This window comes from Grammomys surdaster, unplaced genomic scaffold (assembly GCF_004785775.1).
Source record: "Grammomys surdaster isolate TR1022 unplaced genomic scaffold, NIH_TR_1.0 140, whole genome shotgun sequence".
Classification (NCBI taxonomy): domain Eukaryota; kingdom Metazoa; phylum Chordata; class Mammalia; order Rodentia; family Muridae; genus Grammomys; species Grammomys surdaster.
Genome location: NW_021604598.1, coordinates 8,818,031 through 8,838,902, shown reverse-complemented (window position 1 = coordinate 8,838,902; position 20,872 = coordinate 8,818,031). Strand labels below are relative to the sequence as shown.

The window sequence follows — 20,872 nt, the reverse complement described above, 5'->3', positions numbered from 1 at the left end:
TAGAGTAGTGGTTCCCAGTTCTGGCTTACTTGAAAAATGCTAAAATAGATTTTTAAATGTCTACATTCAGGGCCATCCCCAGAGTCTCGGGAATTAACATTTACAATTTATTTTCTAATTCATCCTGGGGGTGAAACTCAGGGTCTTCCTTATGCTTGGTATGAACACTACCCACCCCCAGCTCCAAGTGGATATTTTAAATAGTTTCTCAAATACCTTCATAACAAAAAGCCCAGGTTATTACCATGAAGGGGGTTCCTTCAGAGACCATCCTTACTCACAGGTCTTTTCCTGTTCTTATTTTCCCAGACCAAAACTACTACATCACACTGACATAGCCCCTGACTCTGACACCTTCAACATTAACATATATGGGTTTGCTACATGCTTTGAAAGACTCAATAGCTATCTTAATTTGCTAATTCACTTGAAAGGGTAAGCTGTTGATAGTGGGTGCACAGTACAGAAAACAGCCAGGTCAACACCAGAACCTTGTCTTTGGGAGTTCCACTGCCCCAGCTGCTTTGGTGAAATTCCACCGCTCAGGTTATTCTCTGTCAGTAGTTAAACCTCATATAGCTTTTCTGAATTGATTACCTCAGGACTCCAAATGAAAATGCAGGGTAGTTTAGGAAAGAATTGTTAAGTATAATCCGAGATCAGCAAGCGTAGATCAACAACAGATTACTCTACTATGGAAAGGCAAGCAAACAAACAGTAACAACAACAAAACAAGCCACTGTATTGGGTTTACCCACTGCCTGAAACAAATTACCCCAAATACAGCCGCTCATCTAGGACACGCCTCAAAATATCCATGTGAATAGGGAAACAAAGCACACAGAGGAGCAAAAGTAAGTCAAGAGGTGCCTGTGGCCCCATGATGACAGTATGGCTGGTGGTGGCAGTTGAAATGGCTTCGTAGATGCCAGCGGACCATGCCCAGACCCTGGGCGCCCATCTGAATATGCTCATTGATTCAGACAGAGGACACCTAGATACTTGTCATATCTAATCTAACAGAAAGGCGCAGAACATTTTTAACCCAACAGCTCACAATTGCAATGAAATGATTCTGGCCAAGAGGGCCCATTTATAATAATGAATTCAAATCAGATTCATAGAAGGTATAATTCAACTATAAAGAATAGCACCTTCATTTTCTATATCATCTCTCTTCCAAAAAGGCAAAATAACTCAATATTAAAATAATTATTTTTACTTTTCAAGCAGCCCTGTGAAATAGTTACAGGAATAATAATATGGCCTTGTGTCTGTAAAATGAGTTTTTATCGATACTGAAAATTTTAGTCTTCTTTAGCACGTCACTTCTGAAGGTCCCTCAGAAGAATCAAGGGCCTGCCACAACAAAACTGATCTCCCACAGGAAGCAATTGTCCTCTCTGAGTTGGGGAAATTTTCACAGGAAAATCTGAGTGTGTAGCCAAGTTTCTAGGTATCTTGGCTTTACCTATTGGTCTCTGCTCCATGTCTGACATAGTTCAAGATTTAGGAACTTAAGGTCATGTGATCTGGGACAGGTACCTTCAAGAGTGTTTTCTAATCCTGATAGGCATGAGTATCATTGATACATTCTGAACATTAACTTCCCCAGAAATAAATCACCAATAAAGTCTTTCAAAGATACTTAAAAGTTACTTTACATAGAGCTATAAGGTTATAGAGAAATCTATAAGGCTATAGCACAACTCTTTCCTACCATGTATAATGCCCTGGGTTTGATCCCCAGTATTGCAAAAATTGGAGAGACAAGATGGATTGTAAGTTTTAAAAAGCAAAATGCTACCAAATAACATGTGATAGATTTCTCTGAGCCCAACCAAGTGTGTGAGTTTCCACTTACTGAGACCATGGCCTCTAGGTGAAACAACTGAGTACCATGTTTTAATGATAAGAAAGGAGCACAGCTCCAAAGAACAGATTGAAGGCAAGGAAAAAGAGAGAGGTCGAAAGCCGAGCTGCTGAACTCTGCATGAGGTGTTTATGTTCTTTAAGGAAATACTGAGATTGTAGCAAAGAAATGAAACTGTTTTAGCATAGAGAATGGTAAGAGTTAATGATGGTGGGAAGAAATGAAGGGGACCATAAGTAACAAGAAAAGAGCAATGGAAGAGAAGATTACAAGAGGTAAAAACTGTAGAGGAGATCTGGAGAGTAATATGTGGGCACAGGGATAGGTTTGTCTACAGCAGGGGAAAGGTGCAGAAGAGAGAAGACAGGCAAAATCAATACAGCTTGTTCTGGCTTTTAAAAGTCAGCTACCACAACAGTCAGGTAAGCAGCAGCAGTCATAGTTGAACATGTACGTTGTTGTTTTCCACAAAGCATGAAAAGCAACTATTCAGCTTTTCCTTTTTTATTCCCTTTCCTATTACCAAGCCCAGCTGTTAAACATTAGAATTGAAGATCATGAAAACAGACCAGCAGCTAATAAAAAAAAAAAAAAAAAAAAAAAAGGTAGATGGAAGCTGGCCCTCTGCTGGTAGAATTATCTTACTGCATCGCAGAAGGCAAAAGCTCAAGTTTCTATGTTTCTGATTTAATTTTCAGGGGCGGGAAGAGGACAGCAGAATCCGTAAATTTATCAGTGATATCCCCCTTGATTATGAAACAAGTCTTTGCCTCTAACGAAAGACTGGAAGAAAAAGAGGTATGCGGTAGTGTTCAAACTCTCTTGCCCACATTTCTGGGGTTCACATACACAGGCGTTAGATGCTTTTGGCACCTTTGAACCACCAGTCTCCTGCAAAAGCACATTCCAACAACAAGTCATACCTCAAAGAGCAGACCTGGAACCTTCCTTGAAGCAACAAAATAAGGATAATGCACTCTCATCTCCTACAAGCTAAGGGATGCTAAAAGGACAAGAAGTACTTGCAACTCAAACTGTCTATAAGGAACTTCTCAGTTTTCCTTTTTAGGACCATGAAGATCCAGAAGACAGGGCTTTGGGACCTTTCACTAGCTGAAAAGACGATTTACCTACGAACCTCCCAAGGTAGAAGAGATGCAAAATTTAACCCTAGGGTTCACGAAAAGAACAATGATGTTTCAGAAGCCCTGGTTTCTTCCTTGGGGACAGGCTCCCCAAGGAAGAGCACAGGGAACAGGAAGAAGGAAACCCCACCCTCAATATCTCCTTGTAGAAGTCAGGCATTCTGGTTGCAGAATCTGGGTCAGAATGTTTTATCTTTACCATAACCATCAAAGTCATAGGCAGGGCAAACGCATTCACCCTGTGTACACTGTGAGACGTAGTTAAGCTGGGATGTCCCTGAATCTGTCTCCTAGGACCAGAACTGCCTCATTAAAGGGATAAAAGATGATATCTGCTGAGCTGGTGGAAAGTGGTGGCTGCATTTTTATTAAAGTCTCTGCTGCAGCAGGCCCAGTCCCCAAAGGTTCATATTCCAAGCAACGCCACCCCTCTGCCTGGAGCATGGAAGTGATTCTCTGTAACTCATTAAGCTAAAACAAAAAGCTTCCCTATTGTGCTTCACACACAGGAATGATGTCGGTGCATAAAAGCTACATGCTTGGTCCCAGCGCACAAAAATACAAAGGCCTCATAATTTGCATCAGAGCCCAAGTGCACAGCACAGGTTTAGATTGAGGGGCTGTGTCTTTACGAGACTCATAAAAAGTCATGCCCTGGCACGGGAAATCTAGAGCCTTCAATTGTAAAAGTAGCCCCAACACACACTTTCATCATAGATGTTTATTTGAGGGCAATCCTGTGTCATCACATCCTCCTGGCCTGGAAGAAAAATCCAAGGGTGTTTAGTTAACCACGCAGTATCCCATCTGGGTGTGAAACTTGCCATCCCATAGCCCCATGGATACATGGTGTCCAAAGTGTAGACTTCAACATTGCCTGTAAGATTGCAGACCAAAAGAGGACCAAATGACAGACACATCCAAGAAAACTGGTATCAGCAACCACACGACGAAATTGGCCACTTCTTGGACCCGCAAATAGCCTTTCGCTTGTTAAAATGCCCCTCGTTCTAGCTTCCTTTTCTCTCTTCTTCACCCCCTCCCCTTGAAACCAAGTGCAAAGGGTTCTGTCCCCAGATGAAGGAAGGCTCCCTACCTGAGGGTGGCGCTCTCCCCCTGCCGGACCGTCACGTTGTCCATAGCTTTGGGAAAGGTGGCATCTCCGCTACGCACCGGCACTCCTGTGGGTACAAGGAACAGCAGCCTGAGAGACACGACCACGAGGCACTTCCAGGGCAGGAACAGGTACCCACAGACCCCCATTCTCGACAACCACAACTTCCCAGAACTCCTGCAGCTGCGCGGTCCTTGTCCCCTGCCCTCTCAGAACAGCCGGAAGTGTTGAGGGGTGAAAGCACACAGAGCAAACAGGAGCCAGGAGCGGGAGAAGGCAAGGCTGAGTCCAGGCTCTCCGGAGCCTAATAATTCTTCCTCGGCTCCAGCCTCAGCTTTCCAGCCTAGCAGAACCAGATGCCCCCTCCTGCATCCAAAAAAGAGCTTTCTCAACGCTCCCTGGGGCGGAGGGAGCGGGGGGGGGCACGAAAGAAGGAGCAGGGACGAAGGTCACAGATTGTGCGTTCTCTGTCTCTCTCGGTGAAGCTACTTTAAGATTCAGTTGGGCGCGTTCTGCAGAGGTCTGGCATCAAAAGTTTATAACCCAAAGAAGGCAAGTGTCTCTGACAGAAAGGAGATGTCATAAAAAAAAAGAAGAAGAAGAAGAAGAAGAAGCTCCTGATTTCAAGGAGAGGAGAAAATGTTTTATTAGATCACACACATGTTTGGATGGAGTTAGAAAACAGCCCCGAGTCTTGCATCTGGACCCCAAGGCGATAAAAAGTTCCACACGGTGACCTGCAGCAGGTGTAGCCCAGTTCTTCCGCTCCGAGGTTGTCCTCCCGGTAGCCCAGTGGGCGAGTCCTGCCAGCCTGGCCCTTGCCAGCCCGCGGAACGCGGTGCAGGCTCTGGGCGCGCTGGGAGCTGAGCGGACTACGGCCCCCGCCTCCTCTGGGACGCTGCACCGGGACGCGGGGACGCGCGGACGCCACGTTCAGCGGCCGCCCCCGTCCTCCGCGCCTCCTTCCTCCGGGGAGAGGCCCCAAAGCGCGCGGGCCCCGACCGCTGGGGTTGTCATGGCAGCAGCAGCATCCCTGACCGCCACTTTCTCCCGGTGTCGACTTGGAGCAAGCCGACTGGCGCGTGGCACGGACTGCATGCTCATCCTGGCGGGTGCGGGGCGCGGGCGCCCACCTTAACCCCCGCCGCGCCGGGATAGATGCATCCACCGAGGCCCGGATCCCCAAGGGAAGGTGCCTGATGCCTCAAGGGGCTCTGCTCTCTCCTTGTACCTGAGTGAGCTGAGGAAGTGCTGAGTCCCGCTCATTGCCTCCCCTGATATGGGTGGGGAGATTGAGGGGAGGGCTGGAGAAGGAGTTCTGGGGAAAACAGCAAATTGAAAACTGACACTGGCACCTTCCTTCTGCAATGCCATGCAGAAGTTGTCAGACCCCGCCCAGGAGAACTGAGCTGCCTTTGCCACTCCAGGTAGCTGAGCCAGTATGCATGTCCACTCCTCTGCATCTATCCATGCAGGCGCTAGTCTTACTGCACAGCTTTCCTGGGCCTATGCAAAAAGCTGTAGTATGCTTCCTGTTCTGATGGCCTACCTAGAAACACTTAATGCCCCTCCACTCCATGTCTGCCTCCCTAGCTGACAATTGAATTTCTTCTTAAAAGACAACATGCAAAATAATCCACCACTATCTGTGCCTCTTATTGCGGTGAAAAGGAAGAGCCAGGAAAATCACGTGGAGATCCTAAAATACAGTAGTACTGATCTTCATAAAATCCGTCTATGGCTTTCTGATTACAAGAGAGAGAGAGCATCATAATAGTGCCAAGAGGGAACTCCAGGATACAGTGTTCCTAGAGGCCAATCTCTGGGTTGCTTTGGGCTGAGATCCATCACCTTCAGTCTAAACTCAAGAGCACAGCTTTCCTTGGGCCTGCCATTATTCTTGCTCCTGCTCTGCCTGGCAGAAGCCTTTCCTCTCTGCGTGGTACTCATGCCTGTATCCTAATTTAATGGTTGCTATGTGCGTCTGCTCTACTGTTATTTTTTTTTCTCGAAGCCTTTTGTTAAATTAGGCAGGGCTCTGCACAATTGCCAAAATGAAATGTAATTCAAAAATAAGCATTAAGCTCTTCGTGTTTATTACTTTGGTTGCCGAAGGATACGAAGGCATCCTACCTGCTCTCATTTCCAAGGGACTGAGCGGGGGAAAAAAAAAAAAGAATACTGCCCCAGTCCCACTTGTAAAAATGCTTAGCTCATACATACGTTTTAGGCTTAAATTTTTTAATTAGAACATCTTACCTTGGAAGGATAGAGTACTTATCATTAGTCATATCAGCTATAGTGAAAATTATACTGAGAGAACAGGTATTACTCAGATAGACGTGGGAGACAAGACTCCTTCATGAGGTCTTGGGCTGCAAGGCTGAAAGAAGAAATGGTGTAGACAGGGATTGGGTGATCCTGAGAGCACTACCAGTATTTGGGGATCACTACCAGTATTTGGGGATCACTACCAACCAGTATTTGGGGATCACCACTCCTCAACCCAGCCTCTATACTCCCCTATACCAAGAAAGCTCAGGAAACACCCACCACTTTTAATACATATCCTTCTTCTAAAAAACAATCTGAATGTTTTGTACATACATAATCCTCTGGACCCTGTGATTCTGCAAGCCAGGATCAAGAGCTAGAAAGGCTCTTACATGTGTTATGCTGTAAGCTGACAATGAGATGCTGTGTTTAGAACTTCCTGTCACCAAACTTGTGTCTTAATTAGGGCTGAGGATATAAGCAGAGCCTGGTCAGAAGGCATCTCCCAGGTCCTCTGTCCCTGCTGCTCAGTGGTAACATGCTCAGATCTTCTCAGATGCCTGTTGGTTTGATTTCTTATCCAGAAGTGGCGGGTGGGACCACTGTTGCACTAACTCAGGCAAGGTGGCTTGGGATAGGAAGAGCTATTGGAGACATCAAGAAGAAACATGTGCAAGGTTCCAGATAAGGAAAGGATGACTGAGGCTAGTGAAGAACTGAAGCAGAGATGAACTGAAGTGGAGATAAAAGTCCTCGATCACACACACTAGGGCTTGTGCCTATGAAGGAACAAGCTAAGGAGGCTACTGTCTACCAGGCTTGCTGTTTCCAAGTAAAGGGTTTGGGGGACTGAAGAACAAAGAATCAGGGTCTATACTCTCCTGTTACAATGGCTCCTAGCTTAGTCTCTGTGACAGAATAAATCTGAATTCACAAACTTGTGAGTCAAGGAGGAAACTACAAAGATCTTGTCTAAATGTTCATCTTCATTTCCGTCTACAGCATTGGGGGGAGTGGTCAGCAGCTCATTCATTTGTAAAACATTGCTATGAACTACTAGAATGTAGGGCTAAAACATACGCTTAAATGGGAAAAGGGAACAGAGTTGAGGTTTACAATGAACACAATTAAACAATTTGTGCCAGGCATATTCTGTGAAAAGCGTTGGCCCATGGCAATGATAGGGTAGACTTCTAATTACACCTCCTTGGATATATAAATTTATATGTAGAGACAATTTATCATATGATTGGAATACTGGCTTGGAAGTTGGGTTTTCTGTTCAAACACAGAGTCCTTGTGTCTCTATCTCTGTGCAACTCATACCAAATAATACCTATCTCATCCAAAGGGTAGGGATCAAGAATGTGTCTAAGCATAGCTAGAACTGTGCTTAATCAGAGTGGAGAAAAGTGACCAGCACAAAGATCTGGAAAGAAGAGTGTGTTCTTTATAGTTCCCAAGAGAAGGGTCATATCACCCAGTGACATATCTCAGGTTGGTCTGTAGATATAGAAAGTAGGAAGAAAGTATGGCAAGAAGCTTATGGTTTCCATGGGAGGGTTTGGGCAAGGAAGGATGGGAAAACTGGATTACATAGTAGTGAATAATATTTTGGCAAGTTCTGTGGGTGGTCTCCAGGAATCCTGACTTGGCTCTGGCTTAGGGTAAGAAATGGTCCCTTGGTCTCTGAGAATTAGATAGAGAAAGTGGTTCTTCCATCCAGGAATGAGGCAGTCTTGGGAGATCCAGTATCTCTGGGAATAGAAAGGTCTAATCAAATACATGTGTGGAGGAGAAGGATTTTGATTAAACCTATAAATGCAGTTAATGCTTGGCAGGCTAGGAACCACAATCAACGTACTTTATGGTTCCATAGCATAACATATATTTTCATGTAATAACAGATGACATGGAGAAAAGTTTGAGGGAAATGATGTAAAACACAATGTACAAGAGACCTTAAACTCACCTACACAACCTTTGCTAGTTATGAAAAGATCCAGATTCCAGGGGCTGTGGTCTACACAAGGCAAGATCACTGGCTACCTAGACAGAAATAGTTGTGAATGGCTGGAGAAGATGAATCCTGACAGAGGAGATTTTGAGAGAGGGAGGAAAGGAGAAGCATATTGGAAGAAAGGCTGTAAAGAGTTCTGGTGGCTTTCAGACAAGAACTCCAGTGACAGGTGGCAACTTGAACCAGCAGGTGGTATCTGCAGCCTATGGATTGAATGGCCTGGAGAAGCTGGGTCAGAGGAAGAATCCTCCTAACAAGAAAATACATGTCACAGCCTAATGATGTTAGGCTAGACCTGATAGAATCAGATGGTGAGATGGTGTTCTCATTGTTTTCTTACTTAGGTGTAAACTCTGGTTGGTGATAGAGTCTCACCTACCTCTTGGGAATGCAACCCAGTGCAAGTGGGCCCTGCCTCATATCACTGAAGGACAACCAATCAGCAAAGAATGGCTGAAGACTGTCCAGCAGCTTCTGCCCAGAACCTAAACAAGTGCCTGGCTCTTGATACTTCAATGCATCTGTGCTGCTACACCTGCTGCATTCTGCATATATGCATAAGGTACGTGTGTGTGTGTGTGTGTTTCTAAGTGGTATTGCAGACTGTGTAAACTGCCTCTTCATGAATCACATAGCAGGAAATTACCAAGGCAAATAAAAAAGAACTTAGTTTTTAAAATGACAAAACCTCTTAAGTCTGGAAAAAGAATATAGGGATATGGTTCAGTGAGCAGGGTGTTTGTGTAGCATGCAGGAATCCCTGGGTTTGATCCCAGCATCACATGGTCTGGGCACAGTGACACATGCCTGTGATCCAAGCACAAGGGAAGTGGAGCAATGAAAATTGGAAAGTCAAGTTCATTCTCTCCTATATAGTGAGTTTGAGGCCAACCTGAGCTGCACAAGACCCTGTCTCAGTATTTTTCCCTTTGAAAACCCTCCAACACTATTTCCAATTTGCTCACACATTAAGCCACTTGCTAATCTGTAAATATGATTACATGTCTATTTTGTGGTGGACAGTCTTTCAGGGACTGGAGATGCAGTAGCCCATTAATGACATCAATATTTTTATATGCCTTTCTGCAAGGGTGTGAATAAGTGTTGAGGTGGGAAAAGAGATCATGAAAAATAAGTAAATAGACATATTTAGATTGGGCAATGTGCTATCAAAAAAGTGTTATGGGAGTTGATGGGATGGAAAGGATGATAAGTTAGGTAATTAGGGAAAGCATCTTTGCAGTGGTGACATCCGAAAGGAGACCTGATTGACTATTGGATCCAGCCAAGCAGGACCATGAAAATGGCAGCTGTGAGGGTGACTGGTAGAGGAGCTTTAGGTGAAGGCAGAAATCATGAAGAGCACTGGATCGTGAGTACCAGGGAAACTGTATAAGGATTTAATTCTAAATTCAGTGGTATAACCTCAGAGACTTTCAGCAGGCAAGTACCAGGATCTGAGAGATGAAATGCGGCAGATGCTTTAACCATGCATAGGCTAGAGAATGGATCGCAGGAGTACACAGACAGTAGGAGAGTGAGAACAGCAATGGCAGTGGGAATAGTAGCATGCAAGGCAAAAGAAAAGGGATGGGGCAAATCCGATGGCTAAGATCGGTCCCTAATTTGGATTTGGGGGTGGGGTAAAAGAAAAGAACCAAGAGAGATTTTGATAGCTAGGAAATGTAGCTCTCTGTAATAAAGATGGAGAAGGAACATTCCGGAGGCCATGGGTTTGAGGAGACTACAACCTAGTGCAGATGTTGGATGACAGGAGAAGGAAAAGACTGAAGGAGCAGCAGAGAACTGGGAGCAACATCATTTTTTTTCTCATCTTCAACCTGCTTTCTCATTTGCTGTTTTTAAAGCAGCATTAAAATTCTCCTTTATGAATATATTATAGGGACAAAATAGTCACAGCATCTTTCCTGGACCTAGAGGTTCCCATGCTTTAGCCTGTACTTTAAAAACAGACTATTTCCTTACATTCTGAATGACCTAGATTGCTACTTAACTGTTGGTATCTTCTTGCCTGCTTGATTACATCCCATCTCTACAGAGTAGAGTCTAGCATGATGCTATCACTATTTGTTAAAAAAAAAATGGAATGTTGTTCATTTATAATGAAGTGGAAGGACTCAGATTTAAGACCTCAAACGCCATTGTAACTTCCTGGCTGTGATTTAGAGCAAGGAAAAGCCTGTATTTTATGGTGTATGGTGGATAAAAGGGTCTAGGGCACTGCAGTTAGAGGCTAGACTGACTCCCACCTCAACAGCCCACCATCTGTGCAACAATACTTCTGTTGCTTAGCTAAACTAGCCTCCAGCTTGCATCTCTATAAATGCAGGCATGATACCAGTACATTTGTACAGTGTTTATGAGGGTCTACCAGAGCCATCTCAGCTTGTCAAAGCAAATCTACATACTGATGGCTTCAACAAGAGAAACTTCCTTCTTATAGTTCTGTACCCTAGAAGTCTGGGAGCTCTGAGGGGGTGCTCTCTTCCTGGATTCTGACATCTACCTCCTGACTGCATGTATACCCATGGAACACAGACAATGCTCTTTCTTTTACCAAGCCTGTAGTTCCATAGGATCAGGACCATTTTTATATCTACACACAAGTAACCATAATCACCCTCTAAAAGCCTCACCCCCAAATACTGCCACATTGATGGTTAGGACTTCTACATATGAATTTAGGACTACTCGGTGCAATGGAGAACAATGTTAAATGATACACTCCATGGGCTGACCATCCTTCCAGGAACTCACTACACACTTCATGATGCTAGTTCTTATTTAACAAAAGAAGAAGCACTATCATTTGATATCACAGGTCTAAAGTGTCTCTGTGGACAAATAAACTGTAAAAATAAAGTCCAAATAATTTGTAAGAAATGTGGTGTGTGTGTGTGTATGTGTGTGTGTGTGTGTGTGTGTGTATTTGGACAAATAGAACAAATTGAACTTCATTGCTCTCGGTCTCTCTGTCTCTGTCTATCTCTTATCTCTCTGTCTATCTCTTGTCTCTCTATCTCTTTTGAAGGAGTAGCCCATTTTAGAAATAGAAATCACCTCTTCAAAATGAAAAAGATTACAAGATCATTACTAAGCTACTTTACCTCAAAGAGCTTGCCTAGTTGTGGACTGCTGTTGGGAAATCCAAGGCCCCACACAGATAGCCAAACTGATCCATAATAAAATTTGTATCCAGCCATTAAAGCAATTTCAAACTGTGTGTTATTGAGAAATGAGGAAAACTTACAGCTTGTGTTTATTGGAGGAGTGTTGTACCCAGCTGCTCTGTGTGCATTTAGAAGAAGCATGAAATAGGAAGCCCATAATTTGAGGTATATTTGTATCACAGAAACCCATCTACATAAGGTAGACAGAGAGAATAGGGTAGCTGAGGAAACACAATGGTGTAGGCTTTGGGGGGGGACTCAGGACATGTAGATGGACACAAGTAGGAATATGTTACTAATGAGAATGGTAAGGGTGACTTGGCTGGACTAATCAGATGGCTCAGTTGGCAAAGTACTCATAGCACAAGCAAGAAGATTGGATTACAGCACCCATGTGAAAATCCAGGTGCAGAGGTGCATGTCTTTGATCCCAGAGCAGAGGATACAGAGGCAGAAAGACTGTGGGGGCTTAGAAAGTATCTATTCTATCTAATCATTGAGCTCTGGGTCAGTGAAAGACTGTCTCAAACCTGAATTAGACAAGCAACTGAGGACACACTAATTTTTTGAAAGACACTTTGTCTTTCAAAAATATGTACACATACCTGTATTTGACCTGATATACATGCACACATGAATACACAGGTTTAAAAAAAAGAGTGACTGAGCTTCATTTAGGGGTTAAAAATGTTGCAAGAAATATAATTGCATGTGAAATGGTACTGTGGGCGAGGGTAGGTTCTGTGTCCTCAGGATCCAAAAGCAATCCTTCTACAACAGCTGCCCACCTGTGGTTGAAAACATCATTTCTCATTATCTTTTTGCATATTTCCCAAGTGAGATAAATGCATATTAAATGGTTTTCCCTATCACCACTAACATAAAATTTCAGATGAGTTTAATCATACCTTTGTCTTTTTTCCCTTCTAGGCTTCACCACATTCTTCTTCATAGAGTACACATCTATCTACCTCAGGGAAAAAGCATGTCAGTCAGGTATTAAAAGCCTGGCCTTAATCCCAGCCTTGCCACTTAAGATCTGAGGTCTGAGGTAAGTCACTTACCTATGAGCCTGTGTTTGTATATCTACAGGCAATATTAGTAAAGAGCCATTGTAGCTAGGCTTGGTGGTATATGTCTATAATCCCAGTGACTCAGCAATTCTGGAGGTGAAGAACATAGTGTCATGTGAGCCTAAGAGTTTGAGACTGGCCTAGTCAATATAGCAATGCCTCATCTTGAAATAAACACAACAACAACAAAAGATTCCTTGCAGGTTTGTGTCATGACATACATAAGCAGATCCCAAGCCAGAAGTCAGCATAATGGCAGCTACCAGACAATTGATTTTTTCTTCTCTATATTTAATGCTGAAGTGATGAAATGAACAAAACACTAAACAAAGTAATCAATGGACAAATTAAAACAATAGTGATAGTTTAAAATCAACATAAAACAAGCACATTAACAGAAAAAGAAGACACATAAAATTTCATGTGGAGAGGAATCTACCAGTTTCCCAAAATTAGAGTCAAGTGACAGCTGTGGATTGCAACTGCTCTAACATCAGTCTGGTATTCCTTCACTTGTTCCAAGTCTCCATGTGTATTTCACAAGTAGTTATCTCCCATAAGAACTGTAGGGTCCCTGAGAACAAAATGTTTGCTCATCTTGATTCTTTTCCTACAGGCAGGATCCTGGCACAGAGTAAGAGCTCTGCAAATATTTGCTGCAAGAGCAAACTGTTGTCTATTCTCTACAGTCTCTGGAAGGCCAGTGTATTAGTCAGTTTTCTCCAAAGTGACTGAGTTAATTATATGAACAGATAGACAGACAGATGGATGGACAGACAGACTGGCAGACAGAGAAAGAAAGAGAGAAAGAAAGAAAGAAAAAGAAAGAAAGAAAGAAAGAAAGAAAGGAAGGAAGGAAGGAAGGAAGGAAAGAAGGAGGAAAGAAAGAAAGAAAGAAAGAAAGAAAGAAAGAAAGAAAGAAAGAAAGAAAGAAAGAAGAAAGGAAGGAGAGATTGAGAGAGAGAGAGAGAGAGAGAGAGAGAGAGAGAGAGAGAGAGAGAGAGAGAGAGAGAGAGAAAGGTGAATGAAGATGTACTATGGAGTTTGAGCATACAATGACAGATGCTGAGGTGTGGGATATGATTTTGCCTGAAAGATGATAACATGGTTGGGTCCATGTCTAAATGTCTTAGAACAAAGGTGACATGAGTTCTGCTCTGAAGTGAAGTCCTGGAAATCCAGACAGCCAACTTCTGTAAGTTGCAGAGTCCAAAGGCTAACAAAGCCTTCCTGGTGTGTTTTGATGTCTGTAGAAGAGGCAGGTATCTTACAGTTTCAGGACACAGAGACAAATATCTTCCTGTCTTCTGCTTTTGTGCCATATGTCCCAAGCCCATTGGATGGTACTTAATGCCACTGAAGGTGGGTCTCTGCAGAACTGAGACTCACATGCTCAGCCCCTGAAACACCCTCATAGGCATACTTAAAATAATTGGGCTTTTTTTTTTAAAACCAGGTTCCTAGATATTCCTTAATCTACTCACATTGATCTAAAGTATGTATCATCACACTTGAGAAACCTGACAAAAGAGATCCAATGACCTCCCCACTAATGGATTCTTCTGGTGTCACTCCCTTTCTTTCTTGGCTCCCAAACTCCTCAACAGAGCAAACTACAAAGCATCAATTGTATTAGAGAATCTCCTTCTAAAAAGACTAGAGATTTCTATAAAGGACCTATTTGCCAGCCTTATAGAAAAATCAGCCTCATTACTTTACAGTCATATCTCATATATTTCTATAAATCAATGACCAAAAACATTATATTGAGACCTACAATGAACTATAGTCCACAAACCAGACTTTTCTGAGCCTAACTTTCCTCATTATTATATGGAGAAAATATGCTACTCTATTATTTTCTGAACTGCAATAAAAAGATGACATAAAATACCCTGCATAGAGCTTGGCACACAGGAAGTAATCACGAAGCAGATGTCCTGGCCTAACTTCACCTGGGCTCTACTCTCTTCTTACTTTAAAAAAAAGAAAATAAGATCACTCTGGAACTTGTGTTTCTATTACAGTAAATGTTAGCTACTTAAAGCTTATCTTTTACAAGTGCATTTATAAGGCAATGGGCAGGCTCAATTAGAACTCTATGAAGAACAGGCTAGCCATGAATCTTCAACCCCACGTCCTCAGCCTCCTGGGTTTTGAGAACCAAACACTTTTCTTATGGTGTTCCTCTGTTTTGTGTTTTGCTAACCATTTATTCTTTTTTATTCACTTTACATCCCAATCTCTGCCCCCCTCCCAGCTCCTGACTCACATCGTCCCTCCACACTCTCCTTCTCATCTGAGACAGTGGAGGCTCCCCTTAGGTATCCCCCTACCCTGGCATATCATGTCTCTGAACAGCTAGGGGCATCCTCTCCCACTGAGGCCAGACAAGGCAACACAGTAGGCTGATATAGTCCACATACAGCTTTAGAGATAGCGCCTGCTCTAGTTGTTGGGGCACCCACTTGAAGATCGAGCTGCACATCTGCTATGCATATGTGGCGGACACAGGTCCAGCCATGTATGCTGGAGAGCCCCAGAGGGTCCAGGTTAGTTGATTTTGTTGGTCTTTTGTGGAGTTCCTATCCCCTTTGGGGCCCTCAATTCTTCCACCAACTCTTCTATACAAGTTCTCAAGCTCCATCCAATGTTTGGCTGTGGGTCTCTACATCTGTTTCAGTCAGGTGCTGGGTAGATCCTCTCAGAGGACAGTTATCTTAGGCTCCTGTCTGCAAAAAGCATAAGAGAGTATCATTAATAGTGTCAGGGATTGGTGCTTGCCCATAGGATGGGTCTCAAGTTGGGCTGATTATTGGTTAGCCATTCCCTTAGTCTCTGCTTCATGCCCTGTCCCTGCATTTCTTGTAGACAGGATAAATTTTGGATTGAAAGTTTTGTGGGTGTGATACTGTCCCTATTGCACCAATGGGGTTCCTGCCTGGCTATAGGAGGTAGTCTATTCAGGTTCCATATCCTCAGTACTATAAGTGTCAGCTAAGGTCACCCTCATTGATTCCAGGGAACCCTCCTGCATCCCAGGCACTAGACAGTATATTAATGAGTGTGTCTGTGTGTGTGTGTGAGTGTGTGTGTGAGTGTGTGTGTGTGTGTGTGTGTGTGTGTGTGTGTGTGACCAAGATTTACCAGGGCCCCTTAATGGGAATTAGGATACAGTGATCATGACTTGTTACCCTCCAGTTTTTAATAGTCTCATAGAAAAAATAAGTTAATTACTATGGTATGGTGTCAGAAGATTAAGATAGGCACAAGATGCTTTGGAGTATAAAATATGGTCATCTAGATTTTAAGTAAGAGTCCCTAGAAACCTTTCCAAGAAGAGCTTCCTTGCTTGTCCTGTAATAACCTGATAAGATCATTTCTCCTGCCTCCAGGACTTCCCTGCCATGAAGGTCTGTATTCTCAAACTGCTATATAAACATAAACTTATCCTGCCTTAAATTGTATTTTAAGGACATTTTGTCGCAGCAACAAGAGAAGTAACTAATGTAGAAAATCCAGACCAATAATGAGATTATGGTTGTGATAAACAGCACCTTGTGGTTCTGGGATATTTGGGGTCAATCTGCTCGATGAATGTGAAAGTGTTTGAATCTTTAAGGTGAGCAGAGCTTGAGAAGCCACCCTGGTAGGAGTTCGGAAGACTAGAGTACAGAGGGAAAACAGACAGGGGAAGACCAGCTCATGAAGTTTCAAATGGGGACAAGGACACAACTGGCAACTGAGCAGGGTCATTCACATTGTTACAGTCTGTCAAAGGATCTGCTTATATTTGCCTGTATCCTGGAGGCCTGAGTAAAGCTTGATCCATAAACAAATCACTGACTTATTGGGTAAAGGAAATTTCAAGACAGAATACATCCACAGCAGAGAAAAAAAAAAGCATAAAAAAATTTGGTCCTTTGATGAGTCAAAAATGGAGTTTAAATAAAGTTGCAGACAGTTGCAGACAAATTGGGTTCAAAGAAAGCAGTTGCAGTTGTTAAGGAGATTAGCAGCGTCAAAGACACATACCTGGGCCTGCACTGTAACAATGGGAATAGTATCCCAAGACAGAGATTCCACACCCATCTAGGGGTCTAATTTGGGATTATCTGAATTCACTTGAAAGACCAGAACCTAAGGTAAGAGTGCTGCTCAAGGTCTTACTTAAGAAGAAAAGTCTTGTCCAATGCCCGAGTGATGAGAAAAAGAAAAATCTTGAGATTTTCATATTTGGTGAGTGAGTATAATTCAAACTGTCTGTGAGACTCTTGGAGGTTATATGTGAGAAGTACACAACGATCTTTATTATCACTTGAATACAGGTATGGAAAGTCTACTGCAGACCAAGATCCATTCAGAGCAATAGCAATATAGCAATGAGCCATGAGGATCAAAAAAAAAATAGTGATTTCTTCTATATATTTCCAGAAATGATAAGGAATATTCTTGCTTTGGAAAACAACTGTTTGGGGGAGTGTTTCAACCTTGAGCCACTCTTGGCCACATTGTAAGATGGCAGCAGAATTTTCCAGTTTCATCCACGTGATATTGCATCTCTAAGCATGCTAGAGGTTAAGAATGAGGAGGACAAGCATTGTGTGGCAGAATTAGCTTCTTTGTTTTCTATAAGAAACCAGGAGAGGCCAGGAGAGGCCAATGTGCAGAGTTATGAAGGTGATGATTGAAGTACAGACACAGGATATTTGAGATGCAAGTTCTACGTGAAGTGTGCTAAAGAAAGTTGCAGGCATGGAACAAAGAGAGGCTATACAGGCTGTAAGAAGTAGGTAGGTGGGGACTATCCAAGCTATTTAGATAAATACATCCCAAACCTCAGACCCTAAAGGTGGAGCTTAAGAATTTATTGTTTGCATATTGGGTTTAGGTCTGGTCTTTCTTTGTTATGACTCTACATGTCCCTGTTGGAATGAGAATATTTATTTGATGCCATTATATATTTAAAGTATGTAACTTCAGTTTTATTTTATAGGGGTTCACAATTAAGACATTGCTGTTGAGATTTTAGAAGGGACTTGGACTTAAGATTTTTTTATGTGCATTGTAAAAGGCTCTGGTGAATTTGGGTTGTGTGTATTTTTTATTTTGAGATAGTCATGAGACTCTTGGAATGGGAGACTTTAAAATTACTTTGTTTAGGTATCAGGCTGACAAGGGACAAACATGTTAAAATTGCCAACTTATGGAATCTGGGCTCACCTAGGATGCAAATCTTTAGACATTCAAAGAAGAAAGAATATTTCCTATTATTTCTGAAAGAAATCACTAATTCTTTTCTTTTCATCCTCATGGTTCATTGCTGTATTGCTATTGCTATACTCAGAATGGGTCTTGGTCTGCAATAGACTTTCTATATGTGTATTCAAGTGATAATGAAGATAGTATATACTTCTAACACATAACCTCCAAGAGTCTGAGAGAAATTTTACTTTCCAGGTTCACATACCGAATAATAAAATTGCAAGGTTTTTTTTTCCATCATTTGGGCATTGGAGAAGAGTTTTTGTCATAGCAGTAGAGCTGAGATTGACAGTACTTTTAGAGGCAGTCTGGTTTGCTGTCTACTACTATGTTGGAACACACTATTATTTATATTGTGAGAAGTTAATCATGGGGGAAAGCAGGTGGTGCTACCACATGGCTAGCAAACAATGAAGATCGGCTTCAGCTATTTTGTCAATAAAACATAGCCAGACTTATCAGAATAGAGTTTATGATTTATATAGCCATCATAACACACAGCAACTCAGAACCAATAGAAAGTCTTTATAAGTAAGGTTGTCTCAGATAGCTCACCTGTCATTCTGAGGTCTATACACATTCTCACCATACCTGGGCACTAGGGTCCTGATCACACTTTTTGTGATCGAACTATAAACACTGTCACCATCACCATCACTGGACACATACACATACTAGCAGGTCTGTCCAATCTGTGGCCCATGGCATGTATACATCTCAGTACAACTATGCATGTGATCCTACCCATTTGAAGATGACATCACATGGTAATGTCAAAGATGAAATGGTAGCAATGTCAAAGGCAAGCTATTCATGGAAGGGCTTGTCAGAACTGCTTCCGTCACAATGGTATTACCACTCTTTCTCATCATTTGTTCTCTTACATGTAATTTTGAAGGTTCTCTCAAATTGCCTTCCTGACATGCATCTGGATGGAAAATGTGTAAGGAAGACAGAGGAAACACAAAAACAGTTTCTGCAGATCCAGATTGGGAGGCTCTAATTTGTCCTTGGTGATAGGAGATGGAGTCCGAAGGACTGGAGAAGAGGTTGTGAACACACTGTTGATCCTCCCTCCACTCATGGGGCATCTGGAAGTACAAAGTCCTACAGAAAGGAAATGGAAAAATGGAAAGCAAAATAAAAGAAAGGAAAAGGGCAGAGACACTATAGGTAAGGAGCAGGATGGAGCTAAGCATCTAATATTACCTAAGGTTAATGAGAGGCCCAAGCCAAGGGCATTTTACAAGTGCAGACAGAGTCAGCAACATTTGCAATAAATATGCAGAACTGTACATACATACTGAGAAACATTATGTAATTTTCATATGCATATATGAGAGAGAGGGAGAGGGGGGAGGGAGGGAAGGAGGAAGGGAGAGAGAGAGAGAGAGAGAGCGAGAGAGAGAGCGCAACTTATTTTAAGGAAGGAACTCACTACCATGATTATGGAGACTGCACATCTATGATCTGAACATCCATGATCTGCTGCATGGATCGGTAACATAGAAACCCAAGAACTGTTGAAGTTGAGGTTGGAGTTTGGGTGATGGGGTTAACTGTTGGAAAAACTCTCTTCTCTCCTGTCCTTGTTCTAGTTAGGCTCTCAACTGATTGGATGGCGTCCATCAGATGAACCATAATCTGCTTTTCAAAAGTCTGTAGACTTAAATGTTGATATTGTTTATGAAGTCCCAACCCAGAAACACCCTGAATGTTTGACTATGTCTCTGCACCATTCCCTATCCAGAATGACACATAACACCAAAAATTACACATCTCCATGCAGCTTTGAAGCAGCTTTCCTAAAAGGATTAAAGTGAGTGTTCTTTTAAGAAGGTCATACTATGAAGCAAAGGGAAGAAAAGTTTCTATCCTCTCATCCTAATATCCCCCACCACAGGCAAGCTAATGCCTAACCTAATGCCTCAAAAGACAAAGCCACCTTTAGCATTTAAAGAATTCAAATTACAAAGTGCTTAGAAAGAGGAAGTAAGTTGGTGTGAATGGATTTTATCCAAAGTGCAATTTGTTTTCCCTTTCATAAGTGGGGAAGAGGTTCCAAAGAGGTACAGAGCAAGGGGTTACATGCCGCAGAGAGTGAAAAAGAAAATGGACTACAGAGAGACCAAAAATAGCTCTTTAAGAGACATAATTATTCAGAGCTTCAATTTACCTACGTCTACTTTAGAAAAAAAATCAGAATCTACACATGACCCTAATACATGGCCCAGATTTAAATGTGGCACCTTGAATCTGGGGGATAGGAAGGAAATTGGAAGGAGAATTTTTAGGACACACTCTGGCAGTGTTCAGGAGGAGGAGGGAAAGAGAAGAGAGGCTGGGCTGGGCTCTTCACACTCATAGTAATTTCTACTGTTTTTTGTTTGTTTGTTTTGTTTTGTTTTAAAATGAAGTTGGGTGGTTGCCTGCATTTTGTTCCAGAATGGCAAAGCATCCAGCAGACTCATACCTATAAGGCAAAGCTCCAGCCACCAATTAAAAAGTGCAGTTGTGGGAACACACCTCCATCTTGTTGAAGCTGCAGTAAGTATAGTGCTTAGATCTCTGTCTTGGTCATCAGGATTGAACGCTGAGCTATATAACAGCACAGAGAGAATGTAGCCTCTGCTCCCATTACTGCCACAGCCACTTTATTAGCATTTGGTCTCTGCAACAGAATAACTATGGCAAAGAAATCACAGGAGAAAACATCTACTCTTATGGTTCCAAGGTATCAGACAACATGGCCATGGCTTCATCCTTAAGATCTGTGACAGCACACTTGACAGTGGTCCTAATTTCTTCTATCAAGGCAGACCCTGACTCTTCAATACTAGATTTCCAGTGGCACAGAACCAAGTCTTTTACACATGGGACTTGGAGGATATTTTAGATCCAATCCGTAGCATTTAAT

General features: G+C 42.5%; 1 protein-coding gene across 3 annotated transcripts in view; it reads right to left on the bottom strand.

Annotated features, from left to right (window-relative positions):
- The window catches only part of Opcml (opioid binding protein/cell adhesion molecule like), a 517,586-nt gene extending 512,846 nt beyond the window's left edge, over positions 1-4,740 (bottom strand). For 2 of the 3 annotated variants that reach the window (XM_028763827.1, XM_028763828.1), the window contains exon 1: positions 4,115-4,281. In XM_028763827.1, the coding sequence (XP_028619660.1) occupies positions 4,115-4,281 (167 nt within the window). Of the gene's footprint in view, positions 1-4,114 lie in introns of all 3 variants that reach the window. The other variant, XM_028763826.1, reaches the window with a different exon arrangement.
- Between the last annotated feature and the right edge of the window lie 16,132 nt (positions 4,741-20,872).